The 22,631-nt window shown below is 32.0% G+C and overlaps 1 protein-coding gene across 5 annotated transcripts in view; it reads left to right on the top strand.

Moving 5' to 3' along the window:
* Positions 1-22,631, top strand: part of ATRNL1 (attractin like 1) — an 839,881-nt gene that overhangs the window by 297,557 nt on the left and 519,693 nt on the right. For all 5 annotated transcript variants that reach the window (XM_078077077.1, XM_078077076.1, XM_078077079.1 and 2 more), the window contains exon 21: positions 13,806-13,858. In XM_078077077.1, the coding sequence (XP_077933203.1) occupies positions 13,806-13,858 (53 nt within the window). The remainder of the gene's footprint in view (positions 1-13,805; positions 13,859-22,631) is intronic.

Genomic DNA, 22,631 nt, shown 5'->3' with positions numbered 1-22,631 from the left:
TGAGGTACACAAGTGACATGTGTCATTTCTCTCCTAAGAGGGTAGAGATGACAGGCTTCTTTCAGATAATCACTGTTGGGGGCTGGGGCACAGGAGCCTTTGGCGTTCCCCTCAATTTAGTTGGTGGTGGCAAATTTGATGGAAAAGCGAGAAGGAACTAGTTTTTTAAAGCTATGATGTAGTCCCTATGTGATTAAGCCTTTGTTGGCCTTTTAAATACAGAAGAAACTTACATTAAGAACCTGGTATCCAGGAGTCTTTGATTTTATGAAGTCTGGAAACATGATGACCAGTTGTCAGTATTTTGGTCATATTCCATGAGTGTCCCCTCAGTCCTCTTGGCAGAGGAGTTTGAACATGACCCCAAAGAAACCTTCCTCTGAGGAGGTAGTAGTCAAGGCTATAACATCCACACCATTTAAAAAAGCATTTGGTAGCAAAAGAGAGCACCCTATTGGGGGTATTTCTTAAACAATGAGATGTTAACTTATTAAAAGTTTTGTTTTTTTGTTTCTGTTTTGTTTACAATGTCTGTGACTCTGCTGCATTGTGTAAATAGTACCCTGTAAAGAATGTGCTTCACAGATAAACTATGCTAGAATCCCTACTGCTGGTGTATTGTCCTTTTCTTGTCCAAATCAGCAAGGTGTTCCTAGACTTGGGCAATAGGGAGTCTCTCAACATCGAACATTGTTAAAACATGCTTCCTGCCATTTGTTTATCTTCTTTGGGGTTCCTTAGTAGCAAATCCCAAGCCACTCACCTTTTCCAGTAGTATTAATGTTCTAAGAGGGGCCATACATTATATTAAAATCAGATTGGTTCTCCATGGGAAGGCTGTTTTTTTTTTTTTAGTTTTTTTTATTATTATGTTACATTAATCACCATATATTACATCATTAGTTTTTGATGTAGTGTTCCATGATTCATTGTTTGCATATAACACCCAGTGCTCCATGCAGAACATGCCCTCCTTAATACCCGTCACCAGGCTAACCCATCCCCCCACCCCCCTCCCCTCTAGAACCCTCAGTTTGTTTTTCAGAGTCCATAGTCTCTCATGGTTTGTCTCCCCCTCTGATTTCCCCCCCTTCATTCTTCCCCTCCTGCTATCTTCTTCTTCTTCTTTTTTTTAAACATATAATGTATTATTTGTTTCAGAGGTACAGGTCTGTGATTCATCAGTCTTGCACAATTCACAGCGCTCACCATAGCACATACCCTCCCCAACGCCTATCACCCAGCCATCCCATCCCTCCCACCCCCTACCACTCCAGCAACCCTCAGTTTGTTTCCTGAGATTAAGAATCCCTCATATCAGTGAGATCATATGATACATATCTTTCTCTGATTGACTTATTTTGCGTAGCATAATACCCTCTAGTTCCATCCACGTCGTTGCAAAACGGCAAGATTTCGTTTTTTTTTTTTGATGGCTGAGTAATATTCTATTGTATATATATACACCACATCTTCGTATTCCATTCATCTGTTGATGGACATCTTGGCTCTTTCCATAGTATGGCTATTGTGGACATTGCTGCTATAAACCTTGGGGTACACGTACCCCTTTGGATCACTACATTTGTATGTTTAGGGTAAATACCCAGTAGTGCAATTGCTGGGTCGTATGGTAGCTCTGTTTTCCACTTTTTGAGGAACCTCCATATTGTTTTCCAGAGTGGCTGTACCAGCTTGCATTCCCACCAACAGTGTAGGAGGGTTCCCATTTCTCTGCATCCTTGCCAACATCTGTCATTTCCTGACTTGTTAATTTTAGCCATTCTGACTGGTGTGAGGTGGTATTTCATTGAGGTTTTGATTTGGATTTCCCTGATGCCAAACGATGTTGAGCACTTTTTCATGTGTCTGTTGGCCATTTGGATGTCTTCTTTGGAAAAATGTCTCTTCATGTCTTCTGCCCATTTCTTGATTGGATTATTCTTTGGGCGTTGAGTTTGATAAGTTCTTTATAACTTTATAGATATAAGTTCTTTATAGCCCTTTATCTGATATGTCACTTGCAAATATCTTCTCCCATTCTGTTGTCTTTTGGTTTTGTTGACTGTTTCTTTTGCTGTGCAAAAGCTTTTTATCTTGATGAAGTCCCAATAGTTCATTTTTGCCCTTGCTTCCCTTGCCTTTGGCAATGTTTCTAGGAAGAAGTTGCTGCGGCTGAGGTTGAAGAGGTTGCTACCTGTGTTCTTCTCTAGGATGCTTATGAGCATCTGGTGTTATTAGTGTTCTGGATTTTGCCTGTTCAAAATTGTGTGTAGTCGTTACACACAAAAGTTGATACACACAAAAGTGTGTGTATCTCGTTATTTTCGTTTGAATGGCCCTGATGACATATGATGTACAGCATCTTTTTGTGTGCGTATTTGCTATACCTTATTTGTATATATTCTTTGGTGTGGAGTCTTGGCCCATTTTTTAATTGGGTTGTTTGTTTTCTTATTGTTGAGTTTTAACAGTTTTTCATGTATTTTAGATAACAGCCCTTTATCAGATATATCTTTTGCAAAGATTTTCTTCTAGTCTGAGGCTATAGTGTTTTGTGTCACATTTTTCACCCAACATGTTTTGATATTCATCTAAGTTGTTGCATCCATGTAGTTGTAATTTGATCCTTTTCAATGATGTAGAATATTTCATTGCACTATTATTCCACCCTTCATTTATTCATTCTCCTATGTCTTATTTGATCTTAGTTTTGTTTTTGCTTTACATGAAATCTAATGCACTTATTGTTATTCTCATGTATATCTCCTGATTCACAACTGTGTACATTTTTGATGGGTATGTATTCGGTATCTATATTTTCAATTTCAGAGGATTAATTGTTTTGTAAAATTGTTACATCAAATTATATTCTTTCCAGGGCTGTAAAAGTTTTCTTAATGTCTATACACTTGACAATACATGGTATTAAGACATTTTAGTTTTAAGGATTCTGATGTTGCAAGTTGAATTTGGATTTTCTTAAGAGCTAAAGTTCTCAAATATCCATTTGTTTAATCTTTAAAAGATTTCATATGTTTAACACCAATTTTTTCTCTTTTATGAAATTGTGCTCTTTCAAATTTCTTGTGATTTTTTTTCTACTGGATTCTTAATCATTTGTAATAATGTTTTATACATTCTGGATGCATGTCTTTTGTTGGTGATATGTGTGGTAAATACCACTATGTGGTTTGGATTTACACATTATTTTGTATATCTTTGATGAAGAGAAGTTCTTAATTTTAATATAATCTGAAACATTAATCTTTTCCATGTGGTTAGTGATTTTTGGGGAGTTCTGTTTAAAACTTCCTTGTCTTCTCCATTATTAAGTAATATCCGTACGGTAGCAAAATGGCCCTAGATTTTTCTACATGGAAAAGTTCTAAGTATTTCTTTAAAATAAGATATAAACTATTCAATTCTTTAAAAGAATATAAAGTATTCAGATTTTTAATTTCTTTTTATGTCTGATTTTATTTTTATTCTTTGGTTTTTAAACAAAAATTTTTGATATGCTTAATCCTTCTTATAATTATTTTTTTCTTTTATAATGTCAGGAATTTTAGAAAGTTCAGCTACTACTCTTCAAATGTTTCTTCTTCTCTGTTTCCTCTGTCTTCTACTTTGGGCCTCTAGTAACCCCATATCGTTTATGTCTCTTTCATATTTTTCCCGTGTCTCCTGACCTGTTTTCAGTTCACTTTTCTCTTTTCTACTGTGTCTAATTTGCTGTTAATCTCGTCCATTCTGTTCTTAATTTTGATTACTGCATTTTCATTTTGTTCTTTTTATCGTTCCCACTTTTTCAGATTAAATTCTTAAACTTATCTATTATAGTTTCTAATTGTCTTTTATTGTTTCCATTTTTTAAGGCAAATTTCAAATTTTTTCTTTCATCTCATCCATTATAATAAAGATCATTATTTTAAGACCTGTGTCTTTTTCCTGATAATATCTGGATTCCTGTAGCCCTATTTCATCATCCTTTGTTTCTGATAGCTCCTGTTCTTGTTTCCTTATCTGTTTCCATGTCTGGTTATTTTTCATTTTGTCCTCAATACCACATTTGCAAAATCTAATTATAGATTGAGATCTTGGATGAAATCTTTTCCAAAGAGAATTTAATTCTGCTATGTGCATGAGAACAGTAGAGCCTTACTCATTTTTGTAGATAAGTTTGGTTCAAAGTAGATCTGCAGTCTCTGGAAGGCCTCACGATGCTCATTTCCTAAGATTACTCTTTAGGACATAGCTCACTAAACTTTGGTGGACCTAGACTCTAATCCATTTCCCTGTGAAATATTGTCCCCATCTGTAATTAGGGACAAAAGGATCCCCCAGATGATCCTGGGATTCCATCCTTTTCTGCATACAGTCATTTTTCACTCTTTTGCTCTCTAGCCTTTAAGCATAAGAAAGTAAACTCTACCTTTTTGAGTTGTCTTTAACTTACCTGGTTAGTTCTAGTTATCATTATTGGTCTCTGAAATCCATAAACAGCCTTATAATTTAAAAACCTGTACCTCCTGTACTATTTGAGGATTTATCTTACCTTTGTTTCTGATTTTTTTAAGTTAAATTGCCTTAGAAATGTGTTATTAATATTGATACTGTGCTACTCCTTAATATCATATTTTTGTTCATATTATATATCATTTTAATGGGTATTTTTAGAGGAAAAACAAAACAGAAGTAAGTGTGTTTTATCTTGTGTGTACTTTTTATAATTTCTCATGAAAAATGCAAATTTATTATCAGATTCCCAGCTGTTTTAAATCATCTGTCATGATATTTCAAAATTAATGCAATTAGATATCCACCCCCTGTTTTTTAGTTTCTGAGTAGAAAAAGTATATTTCATGATAAGATGTATATGTATATATATTTAAATATTTAAATTAATAGGGACAAGATGAAATGCTGTATTTTAGCACTTAGAATGTGGAATTATTTTATATTTTCTCTTTTAAAAGTTATATTTATAATGCAATGTGGTAATTCACAGAAGTGATAGTCATTATTTAGGTAACATGTAATGACAATATTTGCCCTTTCAAAATCCCTAATATATATTTCAGCCTAAATCTGTTTTCTTAAAAGGTCTGGCTGTTTGCTTAGTTTGCTTACTAGGAATAGAGGATGATTATCCCTTTGCTTTAGACAGAGAATACTTTGAAGTTATGTTTTTAATTAAACCATTCAGAAGACTTCTGAAGGCTTTTAATGTTTGTATCTAATCTTTATGCAGAAAGATTCTGAATTTAAAAATATTACTTGGCCTACATATTAGAAATATTAATGTAATTTATATAGTACAATATTAATATGCTTAAATAATTATTATTTATATCTATACTTTCCCTTCACATTCACTTTACCTCCTATAATCTGAGTTTGAATTTCATCAGGTAATTTAATTTCTCAAATTATTGTGTGAATTAGATTAGTATATGTTCATATCTCAAATAAATGTATTGCAATATTTTATAGTAAGAAATTTTACTTATAACAAAATTTTATAGTGGACAGACCTTAAGATGACTATCAATGATCTCTGCCTCCTGGTATTCACACTATTATATGGTGTGGGCAGGATCTTTGACTTCTAAACCAGAAAATATGGCAAGGATAATGGTATATCACTTCTATAATTATAACATGTCATTTCCGTATATATACTTTAAGTCTGTCCTTTTTTTAAAAAAGATTTTATTTATTTGAGAAAGCGAGAAAGAGAGACAGAGACAGAGCCCAGAGAGAAAGTGAGAGGGAGAAGCAGACTTCCTACTGAGCAGAGCCTGACACGGGGCTCAATCCCAGGACCTGAGATCATGACCTGAGCAAAAGGCAGACTCTTCAACGGACTGAGCCACCAGGCACCCATTTAAGTCTGTGTCTTTTTTTTTTTTTTTTAAGATTTTTATTTATTTATTTGAGAAAGAGAGAGAGAGCATGAGAGGGGGGAGGGTCAAAGGGAGAAGCAGACTCCACGCCAAGCAGGGAGCCCAATGTGGGACTCGATCCCTAGACTCCAGGATCATGACCTGAGCCGAAGGTAGTCGCTTAACCAACAGCCACCCAGGTGCCCCTAAGTCTGTGTCTTGCCAGAAGATTTGATCTAGAGAGTTTCTCCCTTTCTGGCTGCCTTTGAAGAATTAAGTGGAGCTGAAGGCATCCTCTGGGAGCTGAGGACAGCCTCCAGCCAATAATAAGTAAGAAACCAAGGCCTTTAGTTTTATAGTCACAAAGATATAAATTCTGCCAGCAACCTGAGGGAGCTCAGAAGCAGCCCAACCCCAGTCAAGCCTCTGAAGAGAACCCAACCCCAGCTGACACCTTCATTACAGCTATACAGCAGACCCCAGGTCCAGCCAATGCCTTGATTGTATCCTACCTCATCTCAGAATCAGAGAACCCAACTTTGCCCTATGTTCAGACTCCTGACCCACAAAAACTGTGAGATAATATATATGTGTTGATTAAAGTTGCTAAGCTTTTGTGATTTGTTACTTAGCAGTAGATAACTAGTGCAAATATATCCAATTGATCTTTTATTTTATTTAGTTGAATTATATATTTGTGTATTAAATATATAATACATACCTTACGTGCTTTTAGGGTTTTCAAACTATGAAGGGCATCTCAATCCTTGATAGAAAAAATATACTTTCCTGAATGGGCAAAATAATTTTAACAATGCAAATTAAGGCTTTTCTAAAAACAGACTATTTAAAAAGAAATTTTACTTATGTGTTACTTAACACAGTGGTTTGTTACCAAACAAAAGAGCTTGGGGCACCCGAGGGTGGTTGAGTTGGTTAAACATCCAACTCTTGATTTCAGCTCAAGTCATGACCTCAGGGTTGTGGGATCGAGCCCTGTGTTGGGTTCCACGCTCAGCACAGAGACTGCCTGCCCCTCTCCCTCTGCTCCTCCTCCCACTTGTGCTCTCTCTCTCTCAAATAAATAAATAAATAATCTTTAAAATAATAGAAAGTAAAACATGCCTTAAAACATTTTTTCTTAATCTGATTATTTCACATTCGTATATGTAAAATTTTAGTAAGGAAGAATTTAGAATTTTCTTTGTAATATTGCTCTATCCTTTGTTGAAAATAATTGTGAGGTACTCCATTCTGATATTTTAATTTCATTTATGTATGAGGTCTACAATGAAATTGATAGGTTATGATAATCTTGATTCCCAATCACATTATTATATAGGTTACATGAAAATCTATGATGACTGTGCCAAACATTTCAATATATCAGCTGATTATATTTGTAATAGATTTGCATAAATGGTTTTATCAATTGATTTTGATATGTGGGAAATGAGATGGGAAGATCATTCATTTGCATAGCACAGCATTAGGTATAGGTGATACGTTTATACATATATTTATAAATTTTTACACATATACATTTTTATATTTACTTGAGATTTCATTTATTTCATCCCTTGTAATGAATATATTTTTCCATGGGTGGTGACTCTGCTATTTGAATGCAAGATTTTGGATTTTGATTAGAGATATGATAAGTAGAACTGAATTCTTTCTTTTTTTTTTTTTTTTTTTTTTTTAAAGATTTTATTTATTTATTTGAGACAGACAGAATGAGAGAGAGAGAGCACATGAGAGGGGGGAGGGTCAGAGGGAGAAGCAGGCTCCCTGCCGAGCAGGGAGCCCGATGCGGGACTCGATCCAGGGACTCCAGGATCATGACCTGAGCCGAAGGCAGTCGCTTAACCAACTGAGCCACCCAGGCGCCCCCTGAATTCTTTCTTTTTTTTTCTTTTCTTTTTTCTTTTTTGAGTGAATTAGACATGAGGCAAATTTGTCTTATAGGATATGACATATTTATAAGAAGAAAAACTTTATTATTCTTCTCTGGTCTCTATCTTTACTATGATGATTACCAATTCCTATACTTCCTCTCCATTTACCAGTGAGTTCTTAAAATTGTACTTTTAGTAAGAGCTCTTCCTTCTCCACCATTTATTTATTATTGGTGATAATAAATGAATTCCTGTTTTCTCCAATAATTTATAAATCACTGTTATACTTAATCACTTAGCACTCATCTTGTTCCACATTTGGCCAGTGGGAGCTACTTAAAGCTCACTTGTATTTTTGTGACATATACCCATCATTTTGTGAATACTTCCTTACTTTCTCATATAAGAAGATGTTCCAGGCACATCTTATACCTGTCCTGCCTCAGATCAGCCATTTTAAAAATATTTTTAGGGCGCCTGGGTAGCTCAGATGGTTGGGTGTCTGCCTTCGGCTCGGGTTGTGATCCCAGGGTCCTAGGATCGAGTCCTGCGTTGGGATCCCTGCTCAGCGGGGAGCCTGCTTCTCCCTCTGCCTCTCTCTCTGTCTGTCTCTTATGAATAAATAAAATCTTAAAAAAAAAATAAAAAAAATATTTTTATAGAACTCTGATTCCTTGTAATGAAGAATTATATTAGAGGCTAATATCTTGGTGCTAACTATGCTCTTTGCTGTCTTAACTTAGTGGACTGTTCAGTGAACAGAACTAGGAAATATTTATTTATATGTACAAATAAGTACATATATACATGTACATGTGTACATATGCATGCATATACACACATATACATATTTTAGAAAACATTACTTCATACCCAGACTTCCAATTCCAATGTATCCCTCTAAGGTTCTTTTGGACCTTTTCCAGTTTAATATCTGTATGTCTCTTCTTCCTCAGTGAGAACACTGGCTTCCAATGACATTAATACATTCTTTATTTGCTCAATTCTGTAATATAAGAAATACTTTCAGAATTGCTTTGTCTATATCACTTTAATAAGCAAACCTAAAAAGATTTCAAAGTTTGACTCCTCCACCTTACTCTGCTCAGGCTTGAGGATATATAGTCAGATACTGCGTTAAGAAGTTATTTGGAATGGTCCCTCTTCTTTTTTCTGTCTTCCCTTCCTCCCTTCCTTCCTTTTCTGTTCCTCCTCGCCTCTCCCCTCCTACTCCCCTCCCTCCCTTCCTTCTTTTCCCTTCAGGATGGCTAAATAGTATTCATTTGAAATTCATTAGATTCATTTCTTTTAGTTTCTGTTTTAAGGTTTTTTTCCTCTTTCTCATTCTTATTGGTTTAATATGTATATATTTTGGAATATGTTGAACATTGACATTCTTTCAAAAGACAAAAGTACTTAAAAATATACTTAGAGAGATTAGTTCCCATTTCCTCCTTTTTCCTCCAGTAGGTAACTGACTTCATTGTTTTCTTGTTTATCCTTCCTGTGATTCACATCTCTATATATCTCTATATATCTATATATATGTTTTATATACATGCATATGTTTCTTACATATATGTGTGTGTGTATATATATATATACACACATATACACATACATTCATTCTTTTCCTTCTTACACAAAAGGTAACATATCAGAGATATGTATCTGTATTAAGTCATAAAGATCTTCATTATCTTTTTTGTTTGGTTTTATTTACAGATGTATGATATGCCATTGTGTTTATGTACTGTAGTTTATTTAACAAATCTTGTGTGCATGGACATTTAGATCATTTACAATATTTTGTAATTATAAATGATGCTGCAGTAAATAAACTTGTGCTCATATATTTTCATATTGCTGGTGGTTTACTTCCAAGTTCCTATAAGTGGGATTGTTGGGTTGAAGAATAAATGCTCGCGTAGATTTGTTAGATATTGCTAAATTTTCCTCCATAGGGATTTTCTCATTTTGTATTCCCACCAGCTCATAATTGTATAGGAGCACTGTTTGCCCAGTCTCATAAGCAGAGCATATTGCTATAATTTTGAAATTTTGACAATCTGATGAGGGAGAAGTGGCATCTTAGTATAGATTTAGCTCATATTTCCCTGTTTAAAAGTGAAGTTGAACATCTTTTCATATATTTAAGACCACTGTTATATAATTTTTTGTGAATTATCTATTTATGGCTTTTGCCAGTTTTTCTATGGAATTGTCCTTTCCTTATTATTAAAGAGTTCTTTATAAATTAAGGATTTTAGCCCTTTTAGCTCACATATATTGTCAGTGTTCTCACAATTTGTCCTATCTTTTGATTTTACTAATGGCATTTCTTTTTACCATGCCTTTAAGTATACCCATGTTATCATGCAATTTTTTCTTCTAATTGTTTAAAATTCTATTTTGTATGCTAGGATGTCTGATTCATTTAGAGTTTTTTGTATGTGTATGGTGTGAGGACTGGATCTGATTTTATATTTTTCCAAATGCCTATCCAGTTGTCTGAATACCATTTGTGAAAAAGACTTTACCTTGATCATTTAAAATACCACTTTTATCATATGATACGCTGGATTTTTAGTATATCGTAGTTGAGCCTGTTTCTGGAATTGCTATTCTGTACCTTTGGTCTTTCTATCAATGCACTGATACTACACTATTTTAATTGTATAGACCTTGAATATATTTTAATATCTTTTAAGTCTAGTTCCCCTCAAAGCTCTTCCTTTTCATTGTTTTTTTTAAATTAAATTTTTAATTTTAATTTCAGTATAGTTAACATACATTGTTATATTAGTTGCAGGTATACAATATAGTGATTCAACAATTCTGTACATTACTTAAGTGCTCATCATGATAAGTGCACTCTTTAATCACCATCACCTATTTCATCCATCCCCCTACATTCCTCCCCTCTGGTAACCATCAGTTTGTTCTCTGTAGTTAAAAGAGTTTATTTCTTGGTTTTTCTTTTTCCTTTGCTTGTTTGTTTTGTTTCTTAAATTCCACATCATATGATATTTTTTTTTTCTGAGTTATTTCACTTAGCATTATACTTTATAGGTCTATATATACATGTTGTTGAAAATGGTAAGATATTCTTTATGGCTGAATAATATTCCATTGTGTATACATACCATATCTTCCTTATACATTCATCTATCAATGACTGCTTGGGCTATTATATGTTTACCTCTGCATGTGAACATTAAGATCAACTTTTCTAACTCCTTTAAGGCGTATTGGAATTTTTATTTGGCATAATTGAAAATTACCTTTCAAATTAACTGCCGTCCTGATGATGTTGAGATGTCCCAATGAAAAATAAGGAATGTATTTGCATATATTTATGCCTACTTTTGTGTTTTGCAGGCTGAGTTTTATGCCTAACGTTTCATTATATTTCCTCTGGAACTATTTATTTCCTTAGTTATTTGCAGGCACTAATGATTTTTTAGATGATAGCTGAAATTAAATTACTAAAAATTGATGTTTAAACTCTGCTCATAATTATACATTTTGAAAATACTTTTAATACATTCAAAATTGTCTCAATACTTATTAATATAAAGATCTTTAGACAATATATTCTAATTTGCTTTTTTGAGTTTGAAAATTTAAAAGAGAATATAATTTTATATTGGACACCTTCAAGAACTCTATAAGGCCTCTCAGCTTAATTCTTTTTTTTTTAAGTAAGGTTTTATTTACTTATTTATTTTAGGGAGAGTGAGAGAGTGTGTGCAAGCACTTGAGCACATGAGCAAGGGGAGGTGCGGGGGAGAGGGAGAATCTGAAGCAGACTCCGAGCTGAGCACAGAGCCCGTCATGGGGCTCCATCTCACTACCCCAAGATTATGACCTGAGCTGAAACCAAGAGTCAGCCACTTAACCGCCCAGGTGCCCCTCAGCTTAGTTCTTAACAAGGTGGTATTAATTCCTTATTTCCGTTAAAATTCTGGGCTTGAGTAATGAAACGTAGCAAAAATTACTTCCTAAACAAAAGCATATAATTTCATCCTCCTGAGATAATTTGTAGCTTGGAGAAAATAAAATTTTAACCATGGCCTTTTAAAAATTACATTATGTTGAAGGTAACATATTACAATAACTTCTATTCCAATATGATATTAAATAATTTGAATAAACTTAATATTATCAATCAGAATAAATACTGTGTAACTTCCATATGGGGATATAGGTTTGTATCCAGAGCTCTTAAAGTCAACATATAGATTAATTAAAAAGTACTTGAAATCCTTAACATTTGTCAAAGTCACTTTAGATTGCTATGGTACTTTGAAAGCCATTTATTTAGACAAATATGATATGCAGGGAATATCATGCATAACAAGGCAGGCACTATTATTTTGAATATTTTCCTATTCTAAAAGTAGTACTGAGGGGCACCTGCATGGCTCAATCAGTTAAATATCTGCCTTTAACTCAGGTCATGATCCCAGGATCTTGAGACTGAGCCCCAGTTTGGGCTCCCTGCTCAGTGGGGAACCTGCTTCTCCCTCTCCCTCTGCTCATCTCCCTGCTTGTGTTCTCTCAAATAAATAAATAAACTCTTTAAAAAAATAAAATAAAAGTAGTATTGAGATATCCATTTGGCACAAGTCATATTTTTTGTGACAGAAAAAGGAATTATAATAGTATTGTGAATCAGTCCTTCAGTATATGTATAAATTTGGTACAGAGTGATGGGATTTATGGAGGTGAGCTTAAATGAAGGAACAAAATATAGAAATAGTAGAGAACCTGAAGTGCTTAACCTAGCAATAATGAGTATGATCATTTTCTACAGCTAGAAAACTATATATCACACATTTTGAAAGTCGATTGGGGAAGTTATAGGAAACTAACCCCCAAAGTTTCATTGTTTCACAGAGAATAAAGTTAGTGGTATAATTGACTATTATATTTCAACTTTAATTTTGCAGTTAGTGTGGAAAAAGATTTACTCTTCAACTCATGAATAAAAACACTAGCAACACATGGCTCAAAAATGCATTCAGAATGTAACCTGATTATAGCTTATTATTCTCAACTGTCTGGCCTTTTATTAATTAAAAAATATATATAAAAATTATTCCTCTGTTCTGACTAATGCTATTAAAACTAAAGACATTTTGGAAGGTCTTTCTCATCTTTTAAACTTTTACATATACTTTAAATATTAAGTCACTTTATGCAGTTAGCCTCGTGTATATCATTTTATAATAATTTATTTTGGAGGGTGTTCCAGTGAAAAAACATTATGTGAAATCAAGCTGTATCTCTGTTAGGCACTAATTCTCATTTTAATTGAATTCTGGAGACAGATATAAAAATGTGAACTTCAGAAATTTTGAGAACATTTATGATCTTCTCCCAGTGCTCTAATTAACCATAATTTTGAAGAATTTAATTTAACTTAGAATTCATGATTTGGAATGCTCTTATGTTCTTCCATTTTTTATAATCTGCTTACATAAATTCAGAGTTTGAGCTACTGAATTTAGAGTTGGACAATTCAGAAAAAACTTTATTACACAATTGGGGAGATCTTTTTTAAAATATAAAATCATTGTGTAGAAACTGGGGAAAAATATATTTCAAAGAATACCAGAAGTAAGAAAATGATGTAGATTTATAAATTCCCCAAATTTTCTTCCTTCACCTAGAAGTATCTCCATATCTTTATCAATACTTTCAATTTCTTTTCATAATATTAAGGAAGAATATATATCCCCAAATTCCTAGTCTTACCCCATCTGCCTTGTGACATTCCCCTTTATCATCTTGTGTGTGTGACTATTTGTCTTCACTGTTTCTTCTCTCTACTCATGCTCAAATATTGGCTTTCTACATTAATTATTTTGAAGATTTGTTTTTAAAAATTTGATTAATGGTATAGTTTTTAAGATGTTTTAATGTAGAGTTTAATTATTGTTTTGCTTGAAGAAAAAATATGAAGGTTTTGAATTTTGTTGCTCAGTAGTAAATGAGTTTTTTATTTCTACAGATGTGACTCTGAAAATCGCTATGTTGGTAATCCACTTAGAGGAACATGTTATTGTAAGTACTTTTGCTTTTTCATTTTAAATAGTTTATATTTTTAGTCTTAGGTGATTTTGCAGATAATAAAATTCATCTTGCATGCTGATGTTGTCATTCATATGTTACCATTTCTATTTCTTAAATCTTACAATACAATTCCATATATGTTGCTAAGAAAGGCAGTCTTTTGTTGTATTTTAAAAATTATATTTGGTGCATTTTTTTCTACTCTTGAAGAGTGACATAGAAATAGATCTTATTCTGGACATGGAAACAAAAATAGGAGTTGAATAATCTCAGCTGGATTTAATATGATCTTTTCATTTTGATTAAATTTTGAACAAATAGAATTTTGTGATAGATTTTTGCAGGGGGCAATTTTGGTCATCACTAAAAAGCTGTGTTGATTTTTTACTGAAAGATACATTCACTGGGTAGTGATCATACATTAGATGTATGTTTAACCTTTTAAGAGACAATTTTCAAATGGTTATATCATTTTACACCCACCAGGAGTGTATGAGTTTCAGTTCTTCAAATCTCTCAGTATTTCATATGGTTAGTCTTCTTAATTTTAGCTGTCCTAATAGGTGTGTAATGGTATCTAATTCTCTTTTTATTTACATTTCTCTAATGAGAAATGATGTTAAATATTTGTTCACGTGATTATTTGCTCTCTATTTTTTTTTACTTGACGAAGTGTGTTTAAATCTGTTGTCCACTTTTAAAAATTAGATTATTTTCATTATTGAGTTTTCAGAGTACTTTATGTATTACAGATACGAATATTTTAGGTGACATATGATTTGTAAGTATTTTTTTTTTTTAGTTTGTGACTTATCTTTTCACTCTATTAGGAGTATTTTTTTTTGAAGAGGAGTTTTTAATTAAGACAAAGTGCAATTTATCAATCTGTTCTTTTGAGAAATCTTAGCCTAACCTAAGATCACAAAGATTTTCCCATTTTCTTTTAGAAGTTTTCTATTTTTATGTTTTCTATTTAAGAATGCAGTTGATTTTGAGTTAATATTTGTATATATTTCAAGAGATGGATCAATTTTTTTCTCCATATGGGTATCCAAATGTTCTAGCGCAGTTTGTTTAAAGATTTTCTTTTAACCAATGAATTGCTTTTACATCTTTGTTGAAAATCAGTTGCCCATTTATAAGAGTGTAAAGGCTGGGGCATCTGGGTGGCTCAGTCAGTTAAGTGCCTGACTGTTGGTTTAGGCTCAGGGCATGATCTCACGGTCGTGAGATTGAGCCCTATATCAGGCTCTGCGCTCAGCATGGAGTCTGCTTGTCCCTCCCCCACCACCTTCCACTTGTTCTCTCTCTCTCAAATAAATAAAATCTTAAAAAAAAAAAGACTGTAAAGGCTATTTCTGGAATCTCTATTGTGTTCTGTTAATTAATTTGCCTAGTTTTATACCAAAATAGCACTGTTACAACCACTGTAGTTTCATAATAAGTCTTGGAATTATGTAGCATTTATTCTCCAATTTCATTCTTTTACAAACTTGTTTTGGCTTTGGGTTCCATTTCTTTTGTGTTTACATATGAATTTTAGAACCAGCTTGTCAGTTTTTACCAAAACACATGCTCGGATTTGGATTGAGATTGTGTTTAATTTGTAGAACAATTTGGGGGGGAATTGATATCTTAACCATAGTGAGTCTTCTGAGCCATGAATATATATCTCTTTTTTAACTTAATTATTTTAAAATTTATTCTCAACAATATTTGGTATTTTTCACTATGTAGGTCTTTCACAGTTTTTGTCAGATTTATCCCTACATATTTTATATTTTTGATGCTGGTGTAAATAGTATCTTTTAATATTTAATTTTTAATTGTGTCTGTATAATTTAATTATAAATATATATAAATATAATTTAATTGTGTCTGTATAGTAAAACTACAATTGATTTTTATGTTGATTTTATATCCTTCAGCTTCATTAAATTTAGTTATTAGTTGCAGTACCTTTTTTTTTTGTAGATTCCATTATATTTTTAATGCAGGCAATAATGTGTTTTGCAATTATGGAATTTGATTTTTTTTCTTTCTTCTAATGATGCCTTTTATTTCTTTTTCTTGTCTAATTGCATTGGCTACTACCTCTGGTACCATGTGAAAAGATGTGATGAGCATGGAAATGTTCTGCTGCTGTTGTTGATTTTAGAGGGAAAACATTCAGTCTTTCACTATTAAGTATGATGTAGGTTTTTCCTAGATGCCTTTATCAAGTTGAAGAAATTCTCCTCCAGTCCTATTAGAATGGGTGTTTGTGTATGTCATATAGTTTTTCTGTATCAATTAATATGATCACAAGGTGTTTCTATTTTACTTTTTTAGTATAGCAATTTTAGTTTTTAAATGTAATGAATGCTACAACATGTGGCTATACCACATTTTTGTTGTTCATCAGTAGATGAACATTTGGATTCTTTCTAGCCTTTGGCTGTTATGAAAAATGCTGATATGAACATTCGTATGGTCTTTGTATAGACATATGGTTCCATTTCCTTTGGGTAGATTCCTAGAAGTAGAATTGCTGGGTCGTATGATAAATGTATGTTTAACTTTTTAAGTAACTGCCAAATGATTTTACAATATGGCTGTGCCATTTTACATTCCTACTAGAAATTTATAGATGCTTCAATAATTCCACATCCTCACCAACTTAATATTGTCTGTCTTTTTGATTATAGCTATTCTAGAGTATGTGTAGTAGTAGCTTGTGGTCTTAATTTGTATTTTTCTTATGAATGATAATGTTGAGCTCAATTTCATGTCCTGCACATGTTTTGTTAGTTATGTAAAATACTAAATTTCCTGATACTTTTGTTGCTATTTAAATAGTATCTTTTTAAATTACATTTTCTACTTATGTTTGATATATAAAAATTAAATTCATTTTAGTACATTAATCTGATATTCATAAACCTTAATGAACTCTCTTATTAGGTCTAATTATTTATAGATATTTTTGGTTTTTAAATACAATTAATTTATATTACATACAAAAAAAAACAGTTTTATTCCCTTCTATCCAGTTTTTTTGTTGGGAGTTTTTTGATTACAGATTCAGTTTTTTGCTAGTAATCACTCTGCTCAAATTTTCTATTTCTCCTTGATTCAGTTTTGGAAGGTTATGTGTTTCTGGGAATTGATGTCTTCTAGGCTGTCCAATTTGTTTGTATATAATTTTTCTTAATATTCATAATCCTTTGTATTTCTGTGGTATTGATTATTTCTCCTCTTTAATTTCTTATTTTATTTATGAGCCCTCTCTTTTTCTTGATGAGTCTTGCTAAAGGTTTATCAATTTTGTTTATCTTTTCAAAGAACCAGCTCCTAATTTCATTCTTTTCTGTTGTTCTTTTAGTCTTTATTTCATTTGTTTCTGCTCTAATCTTTTTATTTCCTTCCTTCTACTGGCTTTAGCTTTGTTTGTTCTTTTTCTAGCTCCTTTGGTATAAGGTTAGGTCACTTATCTGAGATTTTTCTTGCTTCTTGAGGTAGGCTTGTATTGCTATAAACTTCCCTCTTAGAACAGCTTTTGTTACATCCCAAGGTTTTGGATTATTGTGTTTTTCTTTTCATTTGTCTTCATGTATTTTTTTTTTCCTCTTTGATTTCTTGGTTGATCCACTCATTGTTTAGTAGCATTATTTGGTCTCCATGTATTTCTGTTCTTTCCAGATTTTTTCTTGTGATTAATTTCTAGTTTCATACTCTTGTGTTTGGAAAGATGCATGATATGATTTCAATCTTTTTGAATTTATTGAGACTTGTTTTGTGGTCTAACGTGATCTATTCTGGATAATATTCCATGTACATTTGAAAAGAATGTGTATTCTACTGTTGTTGGATGGAATGTTCTGAATATATCTGTTAGGTTGATCTGATCTAATGAATCATTCAAAGCCACTGTTTCCTTACTGATTTTTTGTCTGGATGATCTATCCATTGATGTAAGTTGGGTGTTACAGTCCTCTACTATTATTGTATTGTTGTTAATTTCTTCCTTTATATCTGTTAATAGTTGCTTTATATATTTAAATCCTCCCATGTTGGGTACATAGATGTTTACAATTGGTATATACTCTTTTTGGATTGTTCTATGATTGTGTAGTGTCCCTCTTTGTCTCTTGTTACAGTCTTTGTTTTAAAGTCTATTTTGTTCAATATAGGTCTGTTCTGTTCAATATAAGTATTGTTACCTCCCCATCACCAAAATTAACCCAAGGAGGTCCACAACAAGATACATAAAATGACAAAAAGATTTAAAAGCAACAGAGAAAAACAGCTACATACAAGGAAGAACCCATAAGGCTATTAGCTGATTTTTCAGCAGTGACTTTAAAGGCCAGAAGGGAGTAGTGTGATATATTCTAAATATTGAAAGGGAAAAAAGCTGCAAACAAGAATGCTCTACCTATCAGGGCTATCATTCAGAATTGAAGGAGAGATAAAGAGTTTCCCAAACAAAACACAAAAACAAAAAACCAAAAAAGAGTTTCTCAAAGAAAAGCTAAAGGAGTTCATCACCAGTAAACTAGCCTTACAAAAAAGATTAAAGGAAATTTTTTAGGTGTAAAGAAAAGGCCATAATTTGGAGTAAGAAAATTATGAAAGAAAAAATTTCACAGGTAAATACAAACATATAATAAAAGTAGTAGATCAATAACTTACAATACCAGTATGAATGTTAAAGCACAGAAGCTGAAAAATCAATTGTGTTCACAAAAATCAGCCAAGGAATTCATAAAATTAAAAAAAAAATGTGAAGTATGACACCATATACATAAAACATGGGGAGGGGAGTAAAAATGTAGCATTTTTAGAATGGGTTCAAACTTAAGTGACCATCAATTTACTATAGACTGCTATATGCACAAGATGTTATATATGAACTTAATGATAACCACAAATCAAAAACCTATAACAGATACACAGGAAATAAAGAGAAAGGAATCCAAGCATAACACTAAAAACACTATCAAATCACAAGGGAAGAGAGTAAGAGAAGAAAGGAATAGAGAAGAACACAAAAACAACTGTAAAATGAGTAACAAATTGGCAATAAGTACATTATCTATCAATAATTACTTTAAATAGAAATGGACTAAATGCTCCAATCAAGACATAGGGTGACTAAATGGATGAAAAAGCCAAGCCCATTTATATGTTGCCTATAAGAGACTTCAGACCTAAAGACACATGAATATTGAATGTAAAGGGATGTAAAAACATTTACTATCGAAATGTAAGCGAAAGAATGCTGGGGTAACAATACTTATATCTTTCCAGTTTTTTTAGCCCCATACTGGGATGGTTGGGATCTCTATTTAAGTACTGAGTCGAAGTGATGGTATTAGACACCACCATCAAGTAGAGAGTTTGCTGTAACTTATAGAATATTTCCTTTATCAAGTTAAAAAATTATTATCTACATTAGTCTGCTACAAAATTTCATCATGAATGACTTTTTCCTTTACCTTGTTAAGTGTGAAGTTGTATTAATAGGTTTTCTAGGGGCACCTGGGTGGCTCAGTCCTTAAGCGTCTGCCTTTGGCTCAGGTCATGATCTTAGCATCCTGGGATCGAGCCCCGCATCGGGCTCCCTGCTCGGCGGGAAGCCTGCTTCTCCCTCTCCCACTCCCCCTGCTTGTGTTCCTCTCTCGCTGTGTCTCTCTCTGTCAAATAAATAAGTAAAATCTTTAAAGAAAAAAAAAACTTAAAAAAGATAGGTTTTCTAATGTTAAGTATCTTTTAATTCTAGGGTAAACCAAACCTGGGCATGGCACGTTATTATTTGGGACAGTGCTAACTGTTGCTTGTTTATATTATATTTAGGATTATTTTCAGTATGAATGAATGCAAACTATACTTTTACATTTTTTCTAATGAAATGACCTTTGACTGTAATGTTTTAGTTTTTCTTTTCTATTTTCATACTGCGTAACTATGGTGATAGCTTTTAAAAATAAGTTTGAGAAGATTGAAGACCTCTTTTAAAATAGGAATAGTTAAAAAATAGTAAGTGAACTTCAAAGATTAGCTAAATACAAACAAAATTTAGGGGTCTTGTGCTTTTTTATTGGTAGTTCTCTCTCTCTCTCTCTTTGCCATGTTATAACATGGCCTTTGGGTTTATTCATCCTTTCCACTGATTTTGTTTTCTAGTTCATCAATTTTAGGATTTGTCTTTAGTAATTTCCTTCTCTTATATACTTTTAATTGTTATTGTTTCTTATTAACATTATTTTCTACATAGTTCTTAGCAGATACTGATGCTCAGTGTTTAGATTATAATTGATTAGGGGTTGTAAAACTGTGATATTTTAATTCCTTATTTCTTGATTAGAGAACTTCTGTAAAAATAAATTTCCTCTCATCAGATATTTGGTTACTCATTGCTACAGTTTATATAGGAAAGGCATGATAAATGTGATATTAGTTGTTTTTATTTGCCAGTTTTCAAAGTAAAGAATTATTTGCTCAATATCTTTCAAACATGACAAGATTTCTTTTTATCATAAACTTATGGACTCATACATATTTATTATGTTTAAATTCATTTGCAATTATTAACCTTACTGATGCTCAAATTGTCTGTTTTTTATGTCTCATAAATTATCTTTATTCTCTAACTTTCCCACATTAATTTTGTTTTTCTTCTTTTAAACAATCTGGATTTTGGGGGGGGCATATTTTTGTGTGATTTTAAAAATTAGAAATTCCTCTTTGATCCTTTTTTAATCTTTAGCTTTTATTGTGTCCCAAAGGAGTAACTAGTTACAATTATGGGCGTGTCTAAGTTATATTCTACTTTTTTTAAAAAATAAGAAATATACTACTATTTAAATCTTTTATGTTTAAGACTAAGATAACTTTCCTTCTAGATCAGTGCTGTCCAATATAAATATAATGTGAACCACATATGTAATTTTAAATTTTCTACTAACTACATTAAAAAACTTAAAGGAAACAGGTAAAATTAATTTTAATAGTCTATTTTATTTTACTCAACATAGCTGAAATTTCAGTTTAATATGTAACAGGATAAAAATCATCAATGAGATATCTTTTTCTTAGTTTTTTTTTTTTTAAACTAAGTCCGAAATACAATTTGTATTCTAACCTTACAGCAATCTCAGTTCAAATCAGTCACATTTCAATAGCCACAGGTGTACAGCGGCTACTGTATTGGAGAACTCACCTCTAGATTATATAGGACTCCCACTCTCTTACAAATGTGAAAGGAATAGTCATAAAGCACTAGATGGCAGCCTTGTCATTTGCTACGAGACCTTTAAAACAATAGCATTTGAAAGAGACGGTGTTTTAAAAAAGAAAAGGTCAGTAGTTCTTGTAATAGTGTTAATGGAAACTATTCTGATTTTAAAGATTCAAGTGAAATGCAGGCGCACACTGTAGTTTAAAGCAATTGAGTGCAGTGTGGTGGTAATTGAAAGTAATATACCAGCATTGTATCCTATAGACCGTCTTCGTGGTTTTTTAAAGTTCAGTTTAAAACCAAAACCTTAATGTATCGGAAAGTGGTCATTCCTTAACTGGAACAAAAAATAAAGTTCCTAGCAGTGATTTGTCCTTTGGTCCTTGTAAACATTGAATTTCTCAATTTATTTTGGCAAATATGAAAAATAGTTGTCACAGTAGTGTAGTTTCTTTTTTTTCTTAAATGCTTTCTTTTTAATTATAACAGTTATAACAAAGAAAAATTTAAACACAAAATGAAAGACTGGACTATGAAATGTTATATAGATAATATGTTTCGGAGTACAGAAAGTCACTACCTACGGTCATCAACTTTATGCTACTACTGCATTAATTATTTAAGGACATGTAATGTCCAAACTACTAGTTATTATTGTTTTAGTATATTTCCAAGTAATCTAACATATTTTGGCTTATTTTACCTTTTATTCTTGAAAATTACTGTTTTTATTTTGAATTTCTTCTATTGCCATTTAGAGTTCAGGATACAATTTTGTGATGATAATAATACACTGTCTCCTTTAAGAGTAAGGAATTTAATTACTACTTTTATATTCAGTGCTCACTTCTACCACTCATCACATCTTACATTAGTTTATATTACTAAAAAAAAAAAATCCATTCATCCTACTATAAACTCTTTAGTTATTATTGATATATTTAATGTTTATTAATGTTTATATTTTGGACTGAAAGATTTTTTTATGCATATTATTTAAGGATTTGAATTTTTCTTTTGTTTGGTATATGAGATAATATTTCTAATAAATGTTATTATAGCTGTAAGTTACAAAAATCAATCTCAATTTAATTACTTAAAATGTTATGTCATACAAAGCAATGAAAGAAATTAAAATTTAAATTAACCTTGTACTTAGTGTAATTATTCTATGTTTTGTTCTAAAATGGGAATACCCATTTTAAGCTAAATATACTATATTTTGTTAGTATTTTCTATGACTTTTTAACCATTTAGTATAAATAGCTATTTGAACAGAATCTGGCTGGTCCATCTGCAAATAGAGAAGTGACCCTGATGAACACAGAGAATCTAAATTCTTTTGTTTCCAAGATTGAAGACATGTTGGATTGAGGATTATCTGACAAAACATAAATTAACCATATGGTTGGCATTTTAGCTTATTCTTTGATTCATCAGTATTTTTCTTAAATTTCCTTAAGCTTATAAACCAGTATTTTTAGATGTTTATTTCAGAATTATTAACATTTTAGCATATTTTAAAATAAAGGGCAATATAGC

This window comes from Halichoerus grypus, chromosome 7, assembly GCF_964656455.1.
Source record: "Halichoerus grypus chromosome 7, mHalGry1.hap1.1, whole genome shotgun sequence".
Lineage (NCBI taxonomy): Eukaryota > Metazoa > Chordata > Mammalia > Carnivora > Phocidae > Halichoerus > Halichoerus grypus.
Note: the sequence above shows the minus strand (reverse complement) of the source record. Positions and strands in the feature narration are given on the sequence as shown.